This window comes from Carassius auratus, chromosome 18, assembly GCF_003368295.1.
Source record: "Carassius auratus strain Wakin chromosome 18, ASM336829v1, whole genome shotgun sequence".
Lineage (NCBI taxonomy): Eukaryota > Metazoa > Chordata > Actinopteri > Cypriniformes > Cyprinidae > Carassius > Carassius auratus.
The window spans coordinates 6536134-6563200 of NC_039260.1; the positions used below are offsets into that span (position 1 = coordinate 6536134).

The 27067-nt window shown below is 36.1% G+C and overlaps 1 protein-coding gene across 3 annotated transcripts in view; it reads left to right on the plus strand.

The window, feature by feature from the left end:
- cdh13 (cadherin 13, H-cadherin (heart)) overlaps positions 1-27067 on the plus strand; it is a 284768-nt gene that overhangs the window by 135550 nt on the left and 122151 nt on the right. For all 3 annotated transcript variants that reach the window (XM_026287280.1, XM_026287281.1, XM_026287282.1), the window contains one exon: positions 1044-1196. In XM_026287280.1, coding sequence (XP_026143065.1) covers positions 1044-1196 — 153 coding nt within the window. The remainder of the gene's footprint in view (positions 1-1043; positions 1197-27067) is intronic.

Below are 27067 nucleotides of genomic sequence, written 5' to 3' on the forward strand. Positions count from 1 at the left end.
ATGTTAAGGTGTCCAATTTCACATATATACAATTGCATTTGTGACCCATGACCACAAAACCAGTCATAAGTGTATTTTTTTTTTTTTTTTAATCAAGATTTATACATTATCTAAAAACTGAATAAATAATATTTCCATTGATGTATGAATGATATATTTGTTAGGATACGACAATATGTGGCTGGGATAAAACTGTTTGAAAATCTGGAATCTAAGAAAAAATAAAAAATAAAAATAAATAAATAAATAAATATTGCCTTTAAAGCTGTCCAAATGAAGTTCTTAGCAATTTTTTTATATATATATATTTACAGTAGGAAATTTAGGAAATATCTTCATGGAATATTATCTTTACATAATATTCAAATGATTTTTGGCATAAAAGAAAAATCTATCATTTTGACCCATACAGTGTATTTTTGTCTAATGCTACAAATATGCCAGTGCTTTGTGACTGGTTTCGTGGTCCAGGGTCACATATTGATTTTCATTATTGTTTTCTTCTTCAGTTTTAGAACAGTAATAACTACGTAATCAAAATAGACTATTAATAGTAATAGTAAAAAATAATAATAAACATCATCAAAAATTATTATTAGTAATAATATGTTATGTTGTTGTTGTAATTATTATTATTATTTATTTTAGTGTATATATATATATATATGCTACTGTAATATTTATTATATTTTCATTAGATTTCATTTTTTAATTATTTTTATTTTATTTGTACTTTAGTTACCAAGGCAGCATTTCTAAGCTATTTAGGTAATATTTTATTTCAGATTTATTAATAAAAATAATTGTTAATACCTTTATTTTTAGTTACAGTAACAACACTGCTGTTTATAGCATTTATTTGAGGGTGTATTGGTTGCTGCAATCTTTAGGAATGATGAATAAATATTAATATTTAGGTAATTAAGAAATTATTCAAGTACACTAAAACAGCTGTATAGTTTTATGCTTAACTTTAGTGTTTAACTGTACCATTTCAATAACGTTAACATTAATTTGATTTTGGGTGATATCCTGTGATATAGGTGATCTCATCTGACATGAAGGAAGACCACATCTTCCGTCTGACGGGAAGGGGAGCAGATCAAGACCCTAAGGGTGTGTTCAGCATCAACCGACTGACGGGAGATGTAGCAGTTAGCCGAGCTCTGGATCGAGAGGCCATTGCGTACTACCATGTGAGTGAGATATTAACTCTGTTATCTATTGCGTTCTGTTTCCCCCTTGCATACTGTCAATGAGTGTGTAGATGTTTAGTTAAAGAGCTCCACATGGAAACTGCAGGTTTATTTAAGTCATATTAGACTGCCGCATGAATAACTGAACGTCCCTAATCGAAAAGAAAATATGCTTTTGCTTCACTCCATGCATCAAGGCGATTAATGGCTGTAATGATTCGTGTCTATTCGGCAGCCAGTGAGCAGCTCAGTGAAGGAAGGCCGACTGCCGTACAGGATGTGGAACTCCAGTTAGAGGAGGCAGTTATTTTACAAAACGTGTGCATGATCAATGATGCAGCTGTCAGCTGGCCTGTCAAACACTCAGCTAATGTGTGTTGAGAGTTTGTGCATGTGAACATGGTTGCTACTTTACGATTTTGCATTAGTGGTCTGATGATGACTTTATCAGGTTGACTGACAGCTTTATAGAGGGGTTACAAAATCTTTAAAGACCTCATTAAAAATAAGGTCTGTATGATTTTTGTTAAAAGGACCATGGTGCTACATAAATATAGACATACAACAGTATAAACCTATACACTAGTAACCTAGTGGCAGATTTTGACTATAAATATACTATATATATATATATATATATATATAAATGCTATACCTATACATAAGCTAAGCAAAAAAAAAACAGACTACGCGAATGCTTCACATAATACTATACTTATACAAAAGCTAACCTAATGTTAGCTTGTACTGTAAATTTAAATACTATATATAAATGATAACCTGTGCATAAACTATATATATATATATATACACACAAAAGCTACACATAAACACTGTACCTATACACAAACTAACCTACAGATTTGAATATGAATATAATATATATAAATGTTTACTTATACATAGACTGAAAAGGAAAAATATATAGACTATACAAACGCTTCAAGTGAATATACTTTAGCACCAAATCAGGATATTAGAATGTTTTCTGATAGATCATGTGACATTGAAGCTTAGTGTAAAGGCTGCTGAAAATTTGGTATTGCCAACACAGGTGTCAAGTACATTTTAAAATTGAAATGGAAAATGGTTCTTTTAAATCACAATATTACTGTTTTAACTGTATTAAAACAAAAAAAGCTAACACCAGTATTTTGCAGAGTAGAGTTAAGACTGTTGTGTTCTAGTTTACTTGCAAACATGGACACTGCTTTGATGACATTAATGTTGCACTACACAGATTTGTATCTAATCAAATGCTCTCTGAAATAATGTGTCCCTCCTCCTGTCTGAACTGTTGTATCTTCAGCCATAAAATAAGGTCTGTAATACCTGAAAAAGCTTTGTTCCCGTTTATCTCAATGGTGAATTGTCAGCTCTAGTGCAGGGCTTAAGCTTATTGGCTAGACCTTCAATTAATCCCACCCCCTTCCTGTTTTAATAGGCAGTGCACAAAAAAAAAAAAAAAAAAAAATTCTTAGGGTCTTTCGCCAGAAGAGACCTTTCAATATGTAGAGCTTTGCGAGAAGAAAGGACCACCCTGTTGTAACTGCAGATAACAAGATAGACAATACGATTCCTTTGAATTGCTTCCTAGGTTGAGCAAGCTGATACTTTGATTCAAGAATTCCAGAGCTCTTGTTCTCTTTTTCTTTGTGTCCTCTGTCGTTTGAAAGATAAAGAGGGGTTTACCTGGTTTCTATCCCCCTTTAGAGGAGAACTAAAGTGGATCTGCTTAGTTTGATATCCACCTGTCTGGCTAAGAACAGATTTAATAAAAAAAAGTTGCTCTTCTTCTGCCCTCACTTTGTTCCGCCCCACTGGTACGCTCCGATAAAGTGTTCTTAGCAAGGTTTTTGAAAAATCTCTGTCAGCCTAACGCCTTTGGTTTGTCTTTTCAATAAAAAGTCTTCTTTTCTTAATAAGATATCATTTTCATATTATTGCTTCTTCTTTTTTTCTTTCTTTCTTTCTTTTTTCTCTTTTTTTTTGAGCTGTAGCGTACAGGCTGTTCTTGCTTGGGGCACTTCAAACTTTAAGTCAGCCCAAAAAGTTCAGTAAGGAAAGATGGCAGATTCAAAATCACATACTTTTCGGGGGTTCTCTGCCAGCTGAGAAGCTGGCTTTGAGGTAGAAGGGAATTCTAATAGAGTACTGGACAATTTTGGGATGTAAAAGTAGTTACACTTACATAAGTCTTCCTGTAGCTTTAAAAGTAGAGTAGCTCTTGTGGTAGCCATTTATTATTTCTTATCCAGTAGCTGTGTGGCTCTTAAAGCATTAGTTCATTAATTTCCTGATATTTTACTCACCTCCATGTCATCCAAGATGTTTACGTCTTTCTTTCTTCAGTCGAAAAGTAAAAAAAATATTGTAAAATTTTTTTATAAAAATTATTGTTTTCTATTTTCATTTTTAATGTAATTTGCCGATTTTATAGCAGACATTACTTCAGTCCTTAGTGTCAAATGATCATTCAGGGATCATTCTAATATGCTGATTTAGTGGTCAAGAATTTTTTTTTTCTGATCAATGTTTTAAACAGTTGTCGTGTAATGTTTATTTTTATTTTTTGTTCTAACGAACAAACTACGAACTAACTAACTAACTAACTAACTAATCAATCAAACAATCCCCAAACTTTTGCATGGTAGACTGGGAAAGTCTGATTTACTCAGACTTAGTGAGCTGTTTCAAATGGTTCTTTTTCTCAAATGTAGAGTTGTAAAGTATGATTCGTCATTGGAGGGATGATGTAAATGAAGAGATAGAAAAAAAGATGAATTCATTCAAGTCTATGAATAGTATGTTGAATTATTTTTGACTTGGTTATGTAGTTTATGTTGTATATGGTACAAATATAGCATTTGAAGTTCTACACTGTCATCCTCAGAGAGTCATTCGGTCAGAACCCCACATTGTTTGTGTGCCAGCAAAAATACAGCTTGATTAAATTTTAAATTGTTTCATGTTATAGTTTTTGTTTTTAGTGTGTAGTGTAGCTAACTTCTTTTTCCAGAAAGTAGCGTGACTAATTTAACAGCTTCAGATTAGGATTATTTTGAATCTACAGTTCTGTTGTAGCTGCCCCAACACTGCAGATGTTTGCAGATGCGGATTCATTCATCTACCTCTGCAGATGCAACTATTCTTTAGGTCTGGTGGTCACAGCAGAGCAGGTTTGTGCTCTGAAGAGGAGGGTAATCGCAGGTACACAGACCCTAGTCGGGATCAAAACCCTCACTCAGCTGAGCACTTGACATTTACATCTCTTTATCTCTCTTTCTCTCACATCCACACCACCCGCAATCTCAAAAGCATGCATTGAGCGCGTGCACATCAATGCATGACATTTTACAGCACTAATGCTCACACACTCCTATCTTGATGAAGCAATGATACCAACCACATATGTTTTTGCATCTGTTGGCTTTCTGAGAATGATTACTCTTACTTTTAGTAATGCATTGAAGGTTTTTTTTTTTTTTTATACTGAAACAACAAAACTAACATTAAAGTTTTCATGTAGCTGAAAACCAAAACTGAATATAATGTTTTGCTAATTCAGTTTGGATAATTGAACTCATTATGTTGTTCAAATTATGAGTTATTATATGTGAGTCATGTTTTCAAGTGATAAATTTAAAAATGTCCTTCATATGGTTATTATTGTTAACTAATACAACTGGAGTTTAAGCTAAAACCATAATGATATTACAAATATAAAAAAAATGCTTGAAATAAAATTCTAATATTTAAAATAAAGTAAAACAAAGTATTTAAATAGAACAACTGATAAACTGATAAAATAAAAATTCTGAAGCCTTGAACTAAAATAATTAAAACTAAAATATATATATATAAATTCTATTATATATATATATATATATATATATATATATATATATATATATATATATATATATATATATATATATATATATATATATATATATATATGTGTATGTGTGTGTGTGTGTGTGTGTGTGTGTGTGTGTGTGTGTGTGTGTGACAAAAACAACAAAATTACTAAACTTTATAATAAAAATAAGAACTAATTCAAAATAATATAACTTTACGTCTTTCTCGTCTCTTGCCTACAGTATGTTTTGTTGTTGTTGTTAATTTTTTTTGCTATAGTTTATCATCATTGTTGTTTTCCCTATTTCTCTCCTGGCATTCCGACTGGCTTTGGGAACAAGTCTCACAAGCGGGCATGTCAGAATTGTAATAATCCACTGGTTTACCTGCTATGGCTGAGAGCCTTGGAGCCTCTAACCTCTAATGGTGTGTTGTTCTCCATCTAATCACACAGATGGGACAGTTCCCTTTTGCCTCGACCACCTTGCGCACACATATGCAGTACAACACCTCCTCGCAGGCACACTTCACCTAATTCCCGTGCCATACTGGTGGGAATAACCACATTTTCCGGCTTATCCCTCTGCAGCACATCAGGAGTAATTACACTACGGCTAATTCCAGCCAATCTCACACTAGGAGTAATCACAGGCGTGTGGTAGCACATGTGGGGAAGGGGGAGGTGGGGGATCCAGGCCAGGGACTGTTTTCGCAGGTGGTGCTGCATCGCTGCTGTGTATCTTAGTCACCAGCTCCACAGGAATCACAGCAGTTTCTGGATGCCAGTTTTTCCTCTCCGCTGTTTATTCCTCCATTTTGCATGCATATATGCATTGGTTGCCTTTCGAGCCTTCTGAACAAACACCATTTTTACTGCTCGAATAAAAACAAAATATTAAAAAAAAAAAGTTTTCATAAGCAAACACAAGCTAAGCAGACTGTATGCTTAGTATTAATCAAAAATTCTCCATCTTTAAATATATCACTCATATAAAGTTTTGGTCATATGGCCCATTTATATTTGTGTTAAATAATTGTGATCACATTATAAATAATTGTGATTATGATTATTGTCATAATCGACTAGCCCTAGCCAAGGTTTTGTATTGTAGTTTCTAAGGTGCTCTAAGGTGTTTTGAATGTTTTAGCATGTTGTTGTCTGGTTGCTAGGATATTTTGGGTGTTTCCCAAGGTGGTTGCAGTGTGGTTAGACTGTTTAGTATGTTTTTTGGGTGATTGTGTGGTTGCAAATATGTTGTAGGGTGGTTAGAGCTTTTAGCATCTTGCTATGTGGTTGCTAAGGTGTTGCTAGGCCATCTGGGTGGTTGCAAAGGTATTGCAGTGTGGTTAGTGTTGGACATAGTGTTAACATGTTGTTTAGTGGTTGCTAGTGTGTTGCTAGGATATTTGGGGTGGTTGCCAAGGTGTTGCAGTGTGGTTTCTAAAATGTTTTAGCATTTTTCTTCATGTTTGTTAGGTTGGTTTTGGTGATTGCTAAAGTTTTGCAGTGGGGTTTGTTGCTAAGTGCTTGCTAAAATATTTTGGATGGTTGTCAAGGTGTTTCAGTGTGGATTCCAAAAAGTGTTTGAAGTGTTTTAGCATGTTGTTGTTATGTTGTTATGTGTATGGTTGTATATGGTATAAAAATTATTTAGCATATTGTTAAGTGGTTGCTAGTTTTGTTTTGGTTGGTTTGTTTCCAAAGTGTTTTTTAAGTGTAGCATATTGCCATGTTGTTACTAGGGTGTTGCTAGTGGCTACTACAGTGTTGCAGTTAGGTTGTTAAGGTTTACAGTGTGTTGCTTAGCATTTGCAAGGGGTGTTTAGGTGGTTGCCAAAGTGTTGTAGTGTGGTTTGTAAAGTGCTTTACCTAGTTTCAGTGGGTTTGCTAGGGTGTTTTAGTTGATGTTATGGTGGGCAGTGGGGTGGTTTTGTGGTTGCTTATAGAAATGTTAATGTATAAGGACTTGAGAGAGGATAGTGTCACGGCTTTGCCTGGCTCCTCCTCCTGCCTGTGTGCTGTGTCTGTCTCCTACAAGTGAGCTGGGCGCAGGTATTTGGAGTTGTGCTAATCAGTTCCTAGTCTTGGCCTTTAAAGATGCTGTAGATGAGACCGGGAAGGGGGACTGCCGCTGTTAAATCTCTCCTGCACCAACTTTGTTTTGCTTATTCGCTGCACCTTACTATACTGATTGCTTATTTTTTTATTTTTCATTTATTGTCATCTTCATTACTGACTGTATAAAATATATTCTGTTAAATTCTGTTTATTTCAGAAATCTAGTATCTATTGCTATTCCGCGTGTGGTCTTTTCCCAATTGCAGGGACCAATTGCAACATTGCTTCCAATGAAGGGATATTTATTCTCACATTACAGAAATCGATTGAAGCTGTTTAATTCCCACTGTTTAAATTTACATCCTATAGATCGAACCAGTAAGGAATGAGTACACATGGGCACCAAGAGGCAGGCAGATAGACAATCTCACACATCGCATGAATATACAGAGAGTGGCACTGACTCTCATTCACACATGCATGCAAACAAGGAGGTGCCCACACACATTACCAGATGTGTAGACACACACAGGCACATGCAAATCCCCTGAGCGATTCTTTCATATTTAGGAAGTGTAGCATTTCCCCAGACCGACTAACTAACCATGCAATTGACATCTTAGAAACTCTTTCTCTCTGTGAGAGCCACAAAGTGACTCCTTAATTACGTTTTTCTCTGTGGCATTCATGGCCAGACTGCTGCAAAACACAAGGCCATGATAAAGGCTTAATTATTAGACTGGAATCAGGAATCAGGCTTCCGTGTCATGCCTTGTTAATATCCACAGAGTCTTCTTACTGCAGGCAAATCGCACTGTAAAATGTTGAGCGTAAAGGACCTGTGATGAAGGACCCATGTGACGAGTGGCTGATTCCAAAACAGCTTCTAAAATAAGAGATTAAAAGAGCATGATTCTGTTGTACAAGAAGACGGCAGATCAGATAAGTGTGAGTAATAAAAAGTAAAAAACAATTGTGGTTAGAGCTGTGGTCTAGTGGTTAGAAAATACAAATACTCCAGATACTGTATCAGCCTTCCAAATTAGGCAGTGTATTGAGAGATTCTGTGATTTGGATGCATTCCACTGATTGATTTTCTTGCAGAAATATTTGTTTATTTGGTTACATAAATATGTTTGTAAATTGTGTTAGATAAAAAAAAAAAAAAAAAAGTTTTTTAGTATTCTGTAATCAACAAAAAATAGTTATAATGTCTGCATAATGTTTTCCACAAAACGTATTGGGTTTAATATTTGAAAGAATATATTTACAAGCCCAAGTAAATGTTTTTTTTTTTATGGAATAATTTTTAAATTTCAATTAGTGAAATTATAATAATTATTATTATTATTAAATCCACAAACCAGCTTTAAACATTGACTTTACAAATATATTTGCTTGTCCAAATAATATACATTTGTAAGAAAAAAGGCAATTGCATGAATTATTATTCTTTTATTAAATATTGTGCATGAGTGTAGGACTGTTTTATGGTCATCTTTTATTATATGGACATTGTGTACATCCATAAGCAGCTAGGACTTTCTGTAAGGTAACTTCTTTTCTATTCCACTGAAAACAGTTGTGTTTTTGAGTGACGACAGGGTGATTAGATTCCCATTCAATGAAAAATGTTGCTCATCTGTGTACATAACTCTACTTTCAAAAACCATTCCTCAGTGTCAGCCACATGAATAAAACAGCAGATACACCTAGTCGGAGAGAAAAATAGAAAGCAAAAAGATGAAGAAGCCACCCATGCATTAATACAGAACATATGGATGATGTTTTTTTCCTGAGTAGCTGCAGCCAAATGACAGTGCCGCTCCACTGCCTGCAGAAGAGTCACATGATGATGTGTCGAGGGGTGTTTTGGTGCCTTGCCTCAGGTAGACAGACTCTGTGCTCGCCCACAGTGCGTTGGCACTGCGATATCATGAATGGCTGAAGCTTGTCTCTCACAAAAAACTGCTTCGGTCCACCTTAGGGTTGAATCGTGACCTGTGTGTCCAACAGCTGTTTGTTTGCCATGGACCTGACACACACCCTATTCCTCGGGGCGCTGGCATGCTGCGTTTGATTGCAGGGGAACGGCGGCATCTGTGCGTGTGTGTGTTTTTTGCGCATTTATTTGTGTGTGGGTGCATGCCATCTGTCCTCCAAGTAATTGCTGGTATTTATATGATCTTAATTGTATACTGAGCACTGTGTGCTTTCAAAGCTAGTTTAAACTGAACTGTTTTAAGAGATATTAAACACTAAACATGAGATCTGTGCGTGCAACCAATCAGCTAACCATCTGTGTCGGCTTCTGCATACCTCAGGTCTTTAGTACTATGGCCCAGTAGTGCACAATACAACAAAATCTCCACAACACAACAAAATTGCTACAAGACAACTTGTTTCCATTGTGTCTTGACCTGTTTTCATTGTGTTGTGCTAATTTTGTTATGTTGTGGCTTGTTTCCATTTAGTTGCAGCTTGTTTCCATTGTATTGTGCTAATTCCGTTATGTTGGGGCTTGTTTCTGTTATGTTGTGGCTTGTTTCTGTTGTGTTGTGGCTTGTTTCTGTTGTGTTGTGGCTTGTTTCTGTTATGTTGGGGCTTGTTTCTGTTATGTTGTGGCTTGTTTCTGTTGTGTTGTGGCTTGTTTCTGTTGTGTTGTGGCTTGTTTCTGTTATGTTGGGGCTTGTTTCTGTTATGTTTTGGCTTGTTTCTGTTATGTTGGGGCTTGTTTCTGTTGTGTTGTGGCTTGTTTCTGTTATGTTGGGGCTTGTTTCTGTTATGTTGTGGCTTGTTTCTGTTGTGTTGTGGCTTGTTTCTGTTGTGTTGTGGCTTGTTTCTGTTATGTTGGGGCTTGTTTCTGTTATGTTTTGGCTTGTTTCTGTTATGTTGGGGCTTGTTTCTGTTGTGTTGTGGCTTGTTTCTGTTATGTTGTGGCTTGTTTCTGTTGTGTTGTGGCTTGTTTCTGTTGTGTTGTGGCTTGTTTCTGTTGTGTTGTGGCTTGTTTCTGTTATGTTTTGGCTTGTTTCTGTTATGTTTTGGCTTGTTTCTGTTATGTTGGGGCTTGTTTCTGTTATGTTGTGGCTTGTTTCTGTTGTGTTGTGGCTTGTTTCTGTTATGTTGTGGCTTGTTTCTCAAGTAATAATCAGCAAATCTTGATATGGCTCATGCAATTAACTGCAGAGCAAGTTCATTATCAAATATTAGCATCATGGATCTAATGACAAAGCTGTTTCTGAACAAAATACTGATTGTATTTCGTTAAATGATAGATGATAAAATCATTTTGAGATTAACATATCAATAGTTTCATATCAATTTATGATGGCAATGAATCAGTTACTTAAAACACCCTTCCAAGTTTCAAAAGATAACAAAGTATGCTTTAAAACTACTTTAATATGATATATATTTATTAGTGTTCCTGTAGCTCAAGTGGTAGAACAGTGAGTTAACAAGTACAAGGTTGGGGGTACGAATCCCGGGGAACACATGATAGGAGAAAATTGTTAGTCTGAATGCAATGTAAGTTGCTTTGGATAAAAGCGTCTGCTAAATGCATAAATTTAATATATTATAATTAAAATATATTTTATAGTACTGGGGCTGATTCATCATACATTCAAGGTCACTAAAGAACCGAATATTTAAAAATGATTGATGGAAAAATTCATGCATTTAAGGGTTAAACTTATCGCTTACCACATTCATCACTATAAGGACCATTTGTCCTCTGTCCCCTCTCAAAACTGTCCTTTTGAGTGCAAAACCTGGACTATTAGGTCAGCTAGAAGTGGCCTAAGGTAATATCCCATTGTAACATCAATTAGAGTTCTCATTATGTGTGGCCTAACCTAATTACTGCAATTATTTCCTGCTAACAGTTATGATCCCTGTAGTGGCGTATGCTGAGATGTCCTCTTATTTTTTAAGCGTATGTGGAAATGGCATTTTTGGTCCATTGTGGCTCACTGTTCCCCCTACTGAGGTTCGTCCATCAGGATGCTCATGTGCTTCCTTGCACATTACAGTAATGACCTTCACGGTTTCCACAACCCAGAGACCGGCGGTATCTCTGTTTTCAGATTATACTCTGATACCTAAAACCAGGCCAATAGTCGCGTTTAATGGCACCCGCCGGTATTTCTGTCTAATCAGCCCCCTCCGTACTGCACCAGTCACGGCTGTGGAAATGAAACATTAAACATTTAATGGGAGATTAAAATCTCCATTAGTCTGAAGAGTGCTAAAATGCAGAGGGAAAGTGGTCAGGTTTCCAGATTTTACCCTGTCCTACTTTATTACATGAAGGTCAGATCCAATCAACATGTGTGTCAGCAAATAATGATAAGAAGTGAAGGCAGGGCTGAATAGATTTGGTGATAACTGAAGGCTGAACGGATGTTTTCATTACAGTGCTTGCATGCCACAATGTACTAATATTTCTGAAATGTTTCTGAAATGTTACAAACCCTAAGCCTAAGTATTCATTTATTTATTTGTAGATAATTTCAATAGTTTTCAATCTGATTTTAGTTTTGTTTTCCTTACTTTCATTCACTTTCCAGATTGTCTTCCTTGCATAGACTCATAGTTGTCTTTACACAGTGTCTACATTTTGATACTTGTGAACTGGCTGAAAACAAGACACGGCTGAGTGTCATGACAACAACAAAGCAGCTCTGATTCAGCATTTCATTTAAGCAGAACTGATGCCTAAAACTCGAGCTTAGCTAAATCATGCATTGCAAGCGCTGATACTTCTTTCAGAAAATGCCAGTCTATTAGAACATCCCTGGAAAGAATATGCTATGCTTTGGATGGAGGTGTGCTGGTATCCCAGAAGGCTTCTTAACTAGCTTAACTAGCTTTATCAGACTTTATCAGACTATGCTGATCGATCAGTCCTACCAGATAAAATCCACATGTCTAGACCAGCATTAGCCAGCTTTTAAAGCAGGAATAAGTGTCATTCCTTATCACGCTTGTGTTTTCCAAACCATTTACATAGATGTGATCCCAAACAACCAGCCAACCAAAACAGTGAACCTTGAATGTTACATTACACATTTGTGATGTAATCGAGATTTTGTTCAGAGTGAGGCTCCATGAAGTGAGTGTGGTGTCAGTTCTTAGCTGGCAGTAGCACTGGAGGCCTTCTCAGGTCTGGCCTGTGGTTGAAGGCTTTATCGAAGTGGCTTAATAATGATGGATTCCTGCAAGGTCTCTCTGTAAACTGGCATATTAACCACAATGCTTGTGAGGATAAAATCGATACGGTTTGAAATGCTGCACACACTCAGAAGGTGTGTACAAAAATCTGTCTTAGCAGAGAAGCCTTGTGTGTAATGTCTTAAGATTTTAACTGAAGCTGAGGGACAAAATGTGGTCCGTTGCAAAGCAACCTTTTAGTAATTACTGTATATATTTTTTTCTTTCTGTAATGCTGCTCAAAACCCAAGGACATTTCACAATGCAATTAAAAGTTGAAAATCTTATGAAACCATAATTTACCTTTGTAAATTATGTCACTTGAAATTCTATTAAGTTTGGAAAAGGTTTCCATTATTATACATAAGTGCTATTGTATTTCTGTGGAGCAGGGAAACCAACATTAGACAATTTAGAGTTTTAAATGCATTTTGCTTACTGTACAAGAAGTGTAATTTACAGTAAGTTGCTTTAGAGACAAAGTTATGTTTGATGGACATGAACACAAATGTTCATTTTTAGAATGCATTTGTGTGTGTGTGCAAGCCAATTTTTGATGACACATTTAAGTAAGAAACATTTAAGTGGAAGCTATTATAGCTATCTTACTACAGTTGTGCAGAAGCACTTTGCACAAGAAAAAAAGTTTTAATTTAAAATACATTGAAGAAATTAAAGTTGGGAAAGATCAAATATTTTCCCAAGAAGAATAAATTATTATTTGGATTTGAATCAAACTAGTAGAGAAAAGGTGAAAAGTTTCATAAGATTAATAAGAAACAAAATACTGTAAATAAGAGAAGCAAAAAGAAATGAAGATAATAAACGTGCTTAACTTGTCATGTTTATTGTCATTTTTCCTCTAACGATCTGTTTTTCTAATGTGTAATTTTTATTATTATTATTTTCTTTTCTTTTTTTAAATGTGTTGCTAAAAATGCAGTTTTTTATTTACTTTTTATTTGTTTTTGTTTTTTTAGTTTGAGCAGATGTGCCTTAGATGTTTAAAGCAGGAAATACACTACAATTTGAGATTACCTGAATGCAGCTTCTGGTTGAAATGGATCAAGATGATGATCTTGTGGGCTTGCATTTGGCAAATGTTTCTGAATAAAATGTTAAATTAATTATTAAATATTTGATATTTTTATTACATTAAATAAAGAACAGCTTTTCTTTTTAATATATTTTTGATATGTATTTTAATCTATAAATGGAATCATATATATATAATTTTTTTTTTTTTTTTTTTTTTTGAGAATTATACTCTGTTTTGACGTTGTCTTCAGCTTGTGCCTCTGTGTACTATGTTTTGTGCTAATCTGGGGTGTCAATAGATACTACACCCACTGATGACCTGTACAATGCAATTAAAACACAGTGGATTTCAGTTGTAATTGTTCTCTCAGCTCTGTTTAAATGCCGAAATAGACCTGCTTTCTTTTTGTTATGAGTTGCAAGATCCTTTATCTTTGAACTGAAATGCATCATCATTTTGTCTAATGATGATGGAACCTCTCTTGAAATTAGTGGATCATCATGTCACTTACAAGGTTCTTAGGGAAGTGATGATTTGATGGTTAAGAAAAAAGAAGTAGAATAGAGGGCAGAGGAGGGAGGAGGCATAAGTGTCTCTAGACAGCTCTTCTGTAGATGCTAGATCTTAAGATGTCTCTCCATTGGTAGAGCCACATGTCTCAACACACACACACACACACACACACACACAGACACACTCAAACACAATTACACCTGGTGAAGAGGGTCTCATGAGAGAACCATCTGGCCTAACAACAGAACACATGCATCACACACGGTAGCTTTTTATAAAATTATAATCATAAATGTCTAATAATGTGCTGCTTGCACAAATTTTAGATTAGGTGAATAATATAGCTGTGGATTGAAATAGAGGTGTGATATTTATACAGCGCCAATATGTTCCTACAGAGCAAATGAAAGCATCTCACCTCATTTTCTGTACATTTTTGCATGTTATTTATTTTTTTATTAATTATGAATCTTATTTTCAGAATAGCACAGGCTGTGGCTTGGGCTGTCATTTCGCATTAACGGATCGGTGGGCGTTTTCAGGCCAGCACCTTGCTTGGCTCGAGGATAAAGGGGTGGTACGTTTTGAGGGATTTCCGATTAATCTGAGAGGCAGGTGGACTGGTGGAGGGCTCAGCGAGAAGAAAAAAGTTTGATTGTGGTGCAAACACGGCCTAGAATTCCTCCGATGGTGTGCACCCGTGCGAGAAAAATAACCAGACAGTTGTCCACTTCATTTACGACTGGCTTTGGAGATATGTCCAGAGACAGGTGATGTTCACCTCAGAATCTCTCTCCTCTTTTCTGCTTGGCTGGCCAGTAATTTACTGGGCATTAGTGAGCAAGGCATGCTGCCCTGCACACAGGAAAACTGTCAGTTTTATTTTTCACCTTCTCTTTTTTGTGCTTTTTTCTGTGTTTTTCCCTCTGAAGATAACACCTCTTCCTCAACCTTTCAAGTAAAGCTCAATATGTATCAACAGACACGTATAAATATTGTATGATGAAAAGCAGCTCTCTTGTTTTAGAAATACACTTTTGTCTTGAACGTTTCTTTCAAGAAAGGCTTTGAGAACCAAAAGGATTTTTTTATTTTTTTTGTAGGGTTTCTGAGTAACAAATTCCATGAAGTGTACTTTTTTTTTCTCTCAGTACAAACTGTAGCTTGTGTGAATGTATTTCCCATTTTTATATTTTCTTAAAGACTTTAGACGCTTTAGTGTCACAGAGCAATGCTTGTCAGAAGTTTCTGTTTGTAAAGAGTCAAACTGAGCAGAGACTGAAAGTCAAACTGTGATTTTTCTTTAAAGAACTAGTAGTATTTATTGTTTATGTCTAAATCTGTATTCAAATCAGACAGTTTAACAGCTGAGCACAAGCATACCTTACTAATTTGGAAATGTCACTTTAGAACTAGTAATAAATGTTGAGTTGCTTCATTAAAAGCTATATATATATATGAGAGCATTTGCGGTCAGTCTAAGCCCATGAGTGCTCACATGAACACTCCTGATAAAATTTAGGCTAAGCATCAACATTCAGCACTCAACATCATCACAGTTAGCTCTCACGCTACAGGCTACACCCGAGCCCAACTGAACCGCACTCTGGCTCACTTCTTCCAACCGAGCCAGGGATCTGTGCCCAAGCATGACATGGAGGCATCACACTAGTCAAACGAACCTGGCTGTGGGGGTCAAACACACTCTGGCACATTTAAGATTGGCTAGTGTGATTACAGCTATTCTCCCGTGTCCCACACACACAAGCCTCAACCCTCCCACACCTGCTTTTGCCCATCAAGTGTTGTCCAGCACCGCACTCTGTTGGATTGGGTTCCATGATAATCCAGTGATAGTGCAGGTCTCTATTCAGTAGGTGCCTGTTATTGTCATGATTCACACAGAGAGCAGGGAATGAAGGAGCGAGGAGACAAGGAGTAAAGCAAATTCCAAAGACTATAATGATAACACAAAGCTTGGAACACGGGAAACACAGAACAAGAAATTGCATTTAACAGTGGAAGGGAAACAAGGGGGAGAACCCACTTTAAATACACAGTAACTAAGTAAACACAGATGGAATCAAATGAACTAAATACGGACAGGAAAAGGGAAAACAAAATAAGAGCATAATAATCGAACTGTAGCATGTGGGGGATGAAAACACAACACGAGACATAGAACAGAGTCTGATATTACTCCCCCCCTCCTGGAAGGCACGTCCTCATGCAACACAACATGCAAAGGGGAGGTTCCTCAGGACAGACATGGGACAGCGGTTTATGCTCTAAAATTACTAAATAGAAATAGAAAAACTGTATGACATATGTTTGGTTGGAGTCTTGGAGTAAATAGTTTTGTGTAGCCAAGAATTTGATGTGTAATGTGTATCAGGCGTTTAGTGGGCAGTCTGTAGGTGTGTGCCGTCTGAGGATGAGACTGTGTATTTCCTGCAGTGTTTACCCTTATTCGTTTATTTATGGAAGATTCTGATTAAGAGCTCTCTTAAAATGTATTTGTGTTTCTGCTGTGTTTGCGTCTTTTGCCGTATATGTGTTTTTACTTGGGAGAGTGATTCCCTAAATGAAGATGTATGTATGCACACTTCCAGAGTGGATTGTTTTGTCATGCCCCTCTTTAAAAAGTGAAAAAAATGGCACTCTTCCATCTCACTTGCCCCACATGTCTCTAAATGAGTTGTGTTATTGGAAAAGGGAAGTGCTGCTCTCACGTCAAGGGACTTGCTGGGTGAGATCTGAGCTGGGCGACAGCAACCACCACACAAATGTGAATGAATAATGCCTTTAGAGAGGCAAGAGCCATTGCTCTAGTCTGTAACACCTCCCAAAGCCCTGGCCACTTTTTTCTATACATTTCAGCAACCATTTATTTTTAGCTGGCTGTTGCTATAAAGGATCTTCCTCTACTCTCATTTTCACTCTTTCATCATTTATTCCATCACCTTGCCTCACTCCTTTTTTTTCTTTTAAAGTCCCTCTGTGTATACCTTTGCGAATCAGTATTTTATGTAAAAAAAAAAAAAGAGAGATTTAGATGTACTCCTCCTCCTTTCTTTAACTGTATTTCTCAGAACCTTCAAAATACCCTTTAAAGGACTAGTTCACCCCAAAAAAAATTGCTGAATATTTACTCCCCCCAAGGCCATTTAAGATGTAGATGAGTTGGATCTTCTGCATTGAATGGGTGCCGTAAGAATGAGAGTCCAGACAGCTGAAACATCACAATAATCCACACGACTCAGTTCATTAATTAACGTATTGTGAGGCTAAAAGCATTCATGTTTGTAATAAACACATTCATCCTTAAAACATTATAAACATGCAGCAATTAATTAATTTATTACAAACGTGCAGCTTTTCGCTTCACAAGAAGTTAATTGATGGAATGGAGTAACGTGGATTGCTTGTGAATTATTATGATGTGTTTGTCAGTTCTTTGAACTCATCACCCATTCACTTTAGAGGATCCATGAACACATGATGTAAGGCTAAATTTCTCCAAATCTGTTTTGAAGAAGAAACAAACTTACAGTATATACATCTTGGATGGCCTGAAGGTGAGCACATTTAAAGTTTTTGGTGAATTACTCCATTAAGTGGATAATTTATGGTCATGGAGAAAACAAATGTTTTTGCTTCGTTTTAACGCACACTAATTATGTGCACTTCATACATATTCATGAAGATTAATGAGCCTTTTAAAATACAAGTAGTAATCTAATCAATAAGTGCTCAATCATGATGCTTTCAGCATTCTAAACATTCCCACAGTGCTTAAAAAAGAGTGAGGTTATGTTAAAAACTACTCAGTCATGTCTTATGGATGGATGGATTGTAAATCAGTTAATGTGACTGGGCGAATATTACATCAGCCAATTAATATTCATGAGTCAAGCTGTTAAGATTCATATTTATTTACTTCCAAATTTTCACAGTGTTCCTACAGTATATGTCCCTTTGTTTCTGGAATCAGTGTTGAGAGTTTATATTAAGAATTAATTAATCTGATAGATTCTGGATGATCAGTAAATTTTAAGATGTTGACAAAACTGTCTGCATTGGTTGTGTGGGATTGTACCCTTTGTTGGGAACTTGCAATACCAACACACTTTAGCCATGCTGTAAGTTGTAAAATAAGAGCAAACATGACAGTAGAATACATTAACAGGAGTTACAATAAATTGTGTATGGTGAAAAAATCCAAAGCTTGTTTCCAAATGGAAGTGGCTTGTGTCCGCACATGTCCAGGCTGTTCCCTCAGGTCTTCATGCTTTTTCATATGCCACTTTGATAATGGATGCAATTCCTACAGTCTCTAATGTAAAGAGTAAAGAGGGCTACAGTTTGAAGCACTTGTACCTAGACTATATTTGCAGCAAAACAAGATGCATGGTTTCTTCATAACCCAGCAAATATTCTGTGCACAGTAATATTGTGTAACAGCTCAGATAAATTTCAAGGTCCTCAGAGTGTTTTGCAGTTTCAGTATACCTTTGCTTTCACTTTTTATCGTCCCATTAGCCTCTCTCCTCTTCACTCGGCAATGAGCGGCAGAAACAGACAGGAAATGGGTCTAGCACTCAGGCTAGCTCAGCTGCTCTCCGATGGATCTTTGAAATATTTAATGTCCATGCAGACACACAGCAGATGTGAACAGGAATTGTGAATTAGAGATTGTCTCAGAGTTCCCTGGCAAGATGTCCCAAGTCCACTTACTTTGCTTGGGATACATACTCATGCAGAGTAAGAAAAAAAACTGATAGACAAGATCTGTTCAGTTCACTTAGCTTTCAGAATAAATTTTGTTCTCTGCACGAGGCATGAAGCCTGACTTCATTATTTTACTGTATCTGTTCTCCCAACAGCAGCTCACTTAATTTTGAGATCCAGCATAAGCAATACAGTTGCATTCCCAATGAATGGAAGGATACATGGATGGATTCATTGCTAGCTGGTTAGTAATGCATCTCCTCTTGTTTTGATACAAGTACCAAGTGCTGCAAACTGTCCATTGAACAGGAACATGAAGAACCAGACCCGAGAACCCTCATATGTATTAGGCTAATAATTTCAAGCCATTGGCATTTGGAAGCACAATTTGGATTTACTCACCATACAAATGTACTTTAAATGTGTACTGCTATCATGTTTGCTATTATTTTAGTCATTCATCCTTCTCTTTCTTTCAACATTTCTCAAAAGTTATCCAACCTCAATCTGTATTTGTCCAGCCCCAGTGAGAGGAGTGGAGTTGAGATCTCCAGAGAACACATATTGAGAATATAACTTCCTTTACTTATTCACCACCGCTTTAATATAATGTGTTATTCCTTTCTTTGGAGTTTTGCATTATTAATTGTAAGAGACTGATGAATATGACAAGGATGTAATCCATATTATGGGGGTAAAGCCATTCAGGCAAAATACGAAAGGGGAAACAGTTTGAAAAAGTCTTTATTAATTATAATTTTACTGCACTCACCAAACAGTAGCAACAGTATTATCAGAAACACTGTGCTCCATTCTGCCTGTACTCTGTGGATATAATTCATAGAAAACATGAGACTGTCATATTCTTTGCAGTGAAAAATAGGAAGGGAGGAATATATATCCTTATCAATTCTGTTTTATGAAGACATAATGAGCTAATGAACATGGCGTAATAGTGTCTAGAAGCTAATTTTGGCTTGAGAAGCCATTGGTGTGAACATCTATAATTTTCACTGTTGTGAAGGCCCCCATTTTCTCATTCTCTCTCTTCCTTCACATTTAATAAGTCATTTTCATTCAAATTAAATCACTGTCTGCTCATACACTCCAATTTTCGCTTGGGAAAATTTCTGGGGATGCTAGCAGAAACTACTAGCTGGCTTGTATAATGAAACAACAGGCATTGGAGTGGGCTGAAATGAGGAGGAATATTTCTACATGCGTAGTTGGATGTGGCTGCTGCCTCTTGCTGTGACCCTGTTGGGAGAATTTAACCTTACCGGGAGGCTTTAACATGAACATGGATCTTTATAATCTTTTGAACCATGTCAGTGGCAAAATGTCACAGAGATGCTCATCATGCCACAAAGCACTGTACACAGCAGTCTGAAAAAAAAAAGAGTGTAACGCTGCAGTGTTTTTAATTTATTTTTGTGTGTGTGTGTGTGTGCTGAATGAGATTTCTAATCGTTGACACTGAAATTTACATTCTGAATGGTGCAGAAGAGATTTGATATAAATCTGGGATCCCACAGGAATGAACTTTAAGAACAAATGAACACTTTCATGTTGGTTTCTCAGGCTGAGTGTTGTTCAGTGGAATGTTCTTGGGTAGTTTACACACAGATTCAACATTTAACTGACTACAATATTGTAAAATAGTATTACAATTTAAAATAACTTTTTTTGTGAGTTCTAATATATTTTAAAGTGTAATGTATTGCTTGCTTTTCAACAGTCATTACTCCAGTCTTCAGTGTCACATGACAATTCAGGGATATCTATTTTGCCATATTGGTTTAGTTTTAATTATTTATTGTAGAAACCATGGTACATTTTTAAAGGCTTCATTGATGAACAGGAAGTAAAAATAAATAAATAAAATGAATTTAGATTTTAAATAGATTATATATAATTCTAAATGTATGTACTATTTGTAATTTAATGCATCCTGTAATTCAATGCAACCTTTCTGAACAAAAGTGTTAATTCTAAATGCAAATGTATGTAAAACGAATTATGGCAAAATAAAACATACAGTTTGTACAACAACAAAAAAACAATCTAGTTTTTCAAACATAAACCTCATAAATGGTGAAACGTTAAGAACTTACTGCGAGTGTTAAGAACTTAAATTGCTGTTTGCTTGACAACTTGTTATTCATACAAGTGTCTTTAGTTAGAGCCAGTAGTTAGATTATTGTTGCTATTGTTGTAAACACAGCTAATGAGGTGTAGTGAGACAAATGCATGAACAGATTTCATAATTGTATCGTTGTGTCATGACTCAGTCACTGTCAGGTATAATGGTGTATGGTTTCTGTGGTGTGCGCTAGACAGCTGACGATAATTTCCATCCATCAGAGCAGAGCAGATAACAACCTTCATAGTATGACAAGTCTGGCCACACATGCTGCACACAAACCTTGCTTTGTGATGTTTTAGTATAATGAATATTTAATAAGGGTGCTGAGTTAAAGAGTACCCTTTTTCATTTTTCAGAATGTTCATTTTCGGTGGAACTATCCCTTTAAATATACAGATTAATGCTATTGTAAGAAACCATCTCTTCATATTGTTACGAGAGTGACAAATATATAGTAGAATGGCCCAGTGGGAAAGGGTGTGGGTGAATATTATTTGCATACTGGCCAATAATGGGACAACTGTGGTCCCTTTTTGTGGTGAGTGCAGCCATAAAGAGAGTAGAAAGCAAGATTGGGAAGAATATAAAATTACAAGAAAGACAGTAAAATCACACAGAAGAAATGCGGACAGATGTGGTCTTACCAAAACAGACAGTCTGACACTGGCTGCATGGTAGTTTAACAGCCAGAATGCATGCCAATGGCCGGATGCCTGCCCCGAATGCAAAGTGATGCATCACAACAGCAAAAATTGCCTACAGCATTACAAGAATTAGGTTTGTACATTTATTTAAAAAAAATAAAATAATAATAATAAAAAGTTTATTCTATTCTATTACCCTTAGAATTGAAGTGATTACAGTATGTTTGTGCTGTTTGTTTTGTAGCGGATCACCTGATGATGTGTTGACTGCGGTGAGGGGAAAGAAAGCACTTGTTCGTCTCCTGTGTCTCAAGGTTCACAGGGTCCGTGCGAACACCAGCGGGGTATCAATGCACTTGACAGGGATCTAAACACCCTTCAGATGAGAGTCAAAAAGAGCAGGCGGTAGAAAGCGAGGGCAAAAGTAGAAAAAAACAAACAAACAAAGCAACACTGCCAGTTAAGGCTGGCGTCTCTGTGGAGAGAGTTTGGAATATCAAAGGTGCTTTAAAAGGAATCAGACTTCTGGATATGCGAAGGGTGCTACTTTTTGAAGTCGCCTTACGTAAGTTTCGTCCTTCTCCTATACGGATGATTGCATAGTTAATACAATGGATGCTTGTGAGCATGCGTCTCCTGAAAATGAGGCCTAGAACTGTGCATGCTGAGAAGTGAGCTCCTGTAGTGCGCTGACACGTCTGTTTTACTGAAAATGAGCCACACCGGGGGGTCTGACGGGGTGTAATGATGTTTGATGTCTGCTGTAATGTGTGCACCGCACTTGCTGTAGCTTAATCTGCTATGAATGTTGTTTAGCTTCAGATTTAAAAGACATACATATAAAAGATGTTTTTTTTTTATTAATGTTTTTTTTTTTTTTTTTGACAGTTCATGATGACAAGATTAATGTTAGAATATGAGGAAATACATTTTCTTAAAAAATGCAAAAACATAAAATGGTTTATAAATTTTCTTAAATCTTTGGAAATTAAATGGATTGTTTACCCCCAAAATTGAAAATTGTCATTATTTACTCACACTTAAATTAAACTAATCTCAAACAGATAATTTCATACTTTTACAATATATATAATATTTGCTTAAATTTGATTAGCATGGCTTCTTAGTAAAATGAGTGAATTAATTCATATTATTACTTTTTCTTTAATTATAATTGCAACTTTTTTTTTGTATTAGCAATTTTAAGTCTCACGTGTGTTTCTCACAATTGCAGCTTTATTATTAGATTTGAGACATTATATCTCATAATTATACGTATATCATAATGTGACTTTGTTTTGCAGTTTATTCCAGTAATTGTGACTTTTTATCATAACCTAGAATAGACTATCTCACAATTGCAAGTTTATACTTCACAATTAGATTTTTCCTTTTTTGGCTTTCTTTCTTTCTTTCTTTCTTTCTTTCTTTCTTTCTTTGTTCATTTATTTTTTTTACTTGCTCTAATGTAGAAACAGACTTCTGTAGATTAGAAAACATTAAAAACAATTTTTTTAATTATATTTAATTATTATACAAATATATATTGTGTTATATTTTTTGTTTGATTTATTTTATTTACTTCCAGGCTTGTTGTATGCTAGATTTTCAGTGTCATGTCAGACTTTTAGAGCACAGGGCAACTATTAATAAGAGTGTCTTTCTGGGGGATCATAGCAGTAGGAAAGAGTGGATGGTTCATTTTTGGTCATAGCAGACTTTTACATACTCTTAAAGGGACAGGCAACACGTCAGCTAGTGGCAAAACTAATCGAATAGTCTGCTTGGACCCTTGTAAATGTTCTCTCTCTGTGAATGCCGGAGCGCAGAGCAGCAGGCTGTGATGATGTATCGAACCATTACTGCTATAAACTCTGGTGTGGGGAGTCTGTATCATTAAGAGCATTAGATCTGTTGAGCGGAATCATGACTACACCGGTCGGGGCCAGACAAATAGACTGACCCATGCCTCCGCAAGAGACAGAGAAAGCAGATGAGAGTGATGTCATGCATTACTGGCAGGGATCGCAGCGCTCTGGTAATGTGCTGGCATTGCGAGGAACTCCCCCGTTTTGGCCACTCTGTGTAATGGATCATTCCTGATGGGCTCTTAGGGTAATGCAAAATGGCAAGTGCTATCATTGGTCATTTCCACTGGGGTGAGAAGGGAGGGGAGACTCATCATCCGTTAACGCAGCTTGGAGTTATGAACCACTAATTTGAGTTCTTAATGTTCCCGTTCTGAGCCAGGGAACTTGAGAGTCACAGTAGGAGACAGGTACCTTTCCAGGAGCTTTGAAAAGTAGATTTTTGTATACTATGAAACTTACAATGAAAAACTGCTTATTTACTTAAATAATATTTCTCAAAAGCACCCGTACATTTTTTTAAGAATTCTTGTTTTATGCAGCCCCATCATTGCTGCATAAAAAAAAATCATTGCATTGATAAAAAAATACAGTAAAAAAAAAACAATAATAATATAATTCAAAATTCTATATAGAATTGTATTATTATTATTATTATTATTATTATTATTATTATTTAATAATTTATTCTTGTGATGGTAAAGATGGTAGCCTCCAATCTTCAGATTGGTCCTTCAGAAATCATTTGAATATGCTGATTTGGCAAGTACAGAAACATTTCAATGATGAAAATATTTTTTGGTAACACTTTAGTATAGGGTCCAATTCACACTAATAACTAGTTGCTTATTAGCATGTCTATTATTAACATATTGGCTGTTTATTAGTGCTTATAAAGTACATATAATGGATGACATCCATAATCCTACCCAATACCCTAAACTTAACAACTACCTTATAAACTATTAATAAGCAGCAAATAAGGGGTTAATTGAGGCAAAAGTCATAGTTAATGGTTAGTTAATAGTGAGAATTGGACCCTAAAATAAAGTGTGACCTAGTTTTTTTTTTTTTTTTCTATTATATATTATTATTAATTATGTTAAATATGTTAAATATTAATTAATAATAATTTTAATAATAATATATTGTAATAATAATTAGAAGAAGAAGAGGAGAAGGAAGAGGACGAATAAGAAGAATTGGTTTGTTTTATTTAATTTTTAATTTACATTTTTTTTTGGAAACTATTTTTCATTTATTTCAGGATTCTTTGCGGAATAGAAAGTTTAGGAATAGAATGAACTGCATTTATTAAAAAAATTCTTTAACAATGCAGAAGTCTTTACTGTCACTTTTGATCAATTTAATGTGCTTTACTGAAAAAAAAGTTTTAGTTTCTTTCTTTAAAACAAATAACCTCAAATTTTTGAATGGCAGTGTAAAAAAACAACAACAAAACAAAAAAAACCTTAATAATAATAATAATAAAATAGTCATTCTTTGAAAATATATAGAGTATATATGAAGAATAAAAAAGTTGCCATTTTAACAACATGGCATCAGATATTCACTGCAAAAGTTATTATTATTATTATTATTTTTATTTTTTATTTAATTTTTTTTTACCTGGGATGTACTATAAGAAGGAAGGACACATCCTTCTTCTAGAATGTTACTTGTAAAGAATAAACTTTTTAAAGAGTACAAAGGAGGCAATAAGGTGCAAGACTGTCAGCAGAAACTGCTTTTTTTCTAAAACTTATGTTCCAAGCGTTGCTTCAGCACAGTTTATATGTGCGCAAATAAACCACAAGTCTACAGGGGAGTGTTAGAGGTGCCCAGTAGGAGAGTTCTGAGCGCTTTTATCAGACAGTGATTTGCGTCAGGTTAACGTGTTTCACGGGCCAATTGCTCAGGAGCATCTAGTAAGGAGTAACGTGTCTGGCCTGGGGTATGATATTTGGCATACAAGCGTTCGTGTTTGAGGCAGAGTGACAGGGCGTACTGTGCGTTTCAACTGCCTTTGCTTTGCGGCGTGCACCTCCCGGGGGTGTGCGGAATGCACGCGGTTACGGCAGCGCTCAGAGAAGGGAGGAATGAATAAGTGATGTGGGCTTTGGGGAGGCCCGGCTCTGAGGCGGTGGGGCTTAGAGATTGAAACACAGAAATGAGGCAGATGCTAGCGTCTCAGCCATCACCGCACTCTCAGGTGGGCCCTTCACACTGTGAAAAGCAGATAAATCTTCTTTCTCTCCCTTTCTTCTCATGAACCCCTCCCGTTACACTCCCAAATGCGTCCCTGTGCTGTTGTTGTTGTTTCATATTCATTCTCGTTTTCCCCACATGGCTCTCTATGTTGTCTACCTGTTTTTAAGGCTCCGTATGGCTTCCCGTCTCTCCGTTTCTCTTTATCTCTATATGATTCTATTCTCCCCAATGGGTTTACCTCTTTTGTTCAGTCACCTTGGACTCTGTGGTTCGGCTCGTTGCCTCTAAGGGATGATTTTTGGTCCAGTCAGGCGAAAACAAGCTGGGAAAATGGGATAATGAGAAAGAGTTGTGGAAAAACAAGACTTAAAGTGACAGTACACCTTTTATGTACCTAACCTCATGTCCTTGCCAAACTTTCCTTTTGGTTTTGACATTAACATTCTTAAAAATAACTTGTGTGTGAAGAAAGTAAGGCTGTATTCACACCAGGAAAGTCAGATACAGTAGTTCACTTGATTTGGTCCGGACCAAATACTATGTCGATATATATATATATATATATATATATATATATATATATATATATTTTTTTTTTTTTTTTTTTTTTTTTTTTTTTGTGCGGTTCTCTTTCACTCTGCCCTTTATTGCAAGTGGACCAGAAATCGTAAAACAAAACCGCACATGTGCTAAGGTCATCCATTCATTGGACAGAAGTTCTTGAGCAGGTAAAAAACTGTAAAAACAGGTTAAACATGGAGATCTTTAGTAGTGCAATTTTTATTCTTTTACCAATTTATCACAATGTTAGTTTAAACATTAAAACTGTATAAATGTGGGCTGTTAGGCACATATCCAATAGCTTGTGTGGAGAGTGGATGCTGAAGGGACAGTGTTTTAAAGCATTGTGGTTTAAAAACAAGTGATTTAAGCCATTGAAATGCAAATAACTGCACTATATGCGCGAGCTGTCTGTTTCTGAGCGTGATTTCTGCAATTGGGTTGAATCGAGGTGGGGTCATATCCGCAAATTAAACTAACTGTACCAGCGTTCGTATGGAAGCAGACTGAGACCACCTCTTCAGCTAGGTCTCGGTACGGTTGTTTGGTCTGCACCAAGAGGGGAAATTAACTTGAGTTCAATTTAATCAAACCAAACAAGACAGGTGTGAATACACCCTAATATCTTACAGATTTGGAGCAACCTGAGGATGTTAGAAGAATTTTATTTAGGGATTGTAAGCAAGAAGCAGGGCAATCGAATCAAATTGTGTAGTGCCTTCATAAATTGCCTGTGTATTTCTGAGAACTAGTAATCCATTCTTCCTCTGTATCTCTTCTCCTCAGCACCATTAGACCAGACAGGCTCTCATACCGCAGATCAGCCGCAATCACAGACAAACACTCATCTCCACTCAGGTCTTTCAATAATTGCTGACCACAGGCAGCATAGGTAGTCATTACCCACGAGGCTGTCCTAAAGACCCTGACAGTCCACATCTGCCATTTTTGCAACATCAATACATCCATACTATATGCTTTATGTTTGGTCTGTATGTCTGGTTGTTTCTGCAGTTATGGGCAT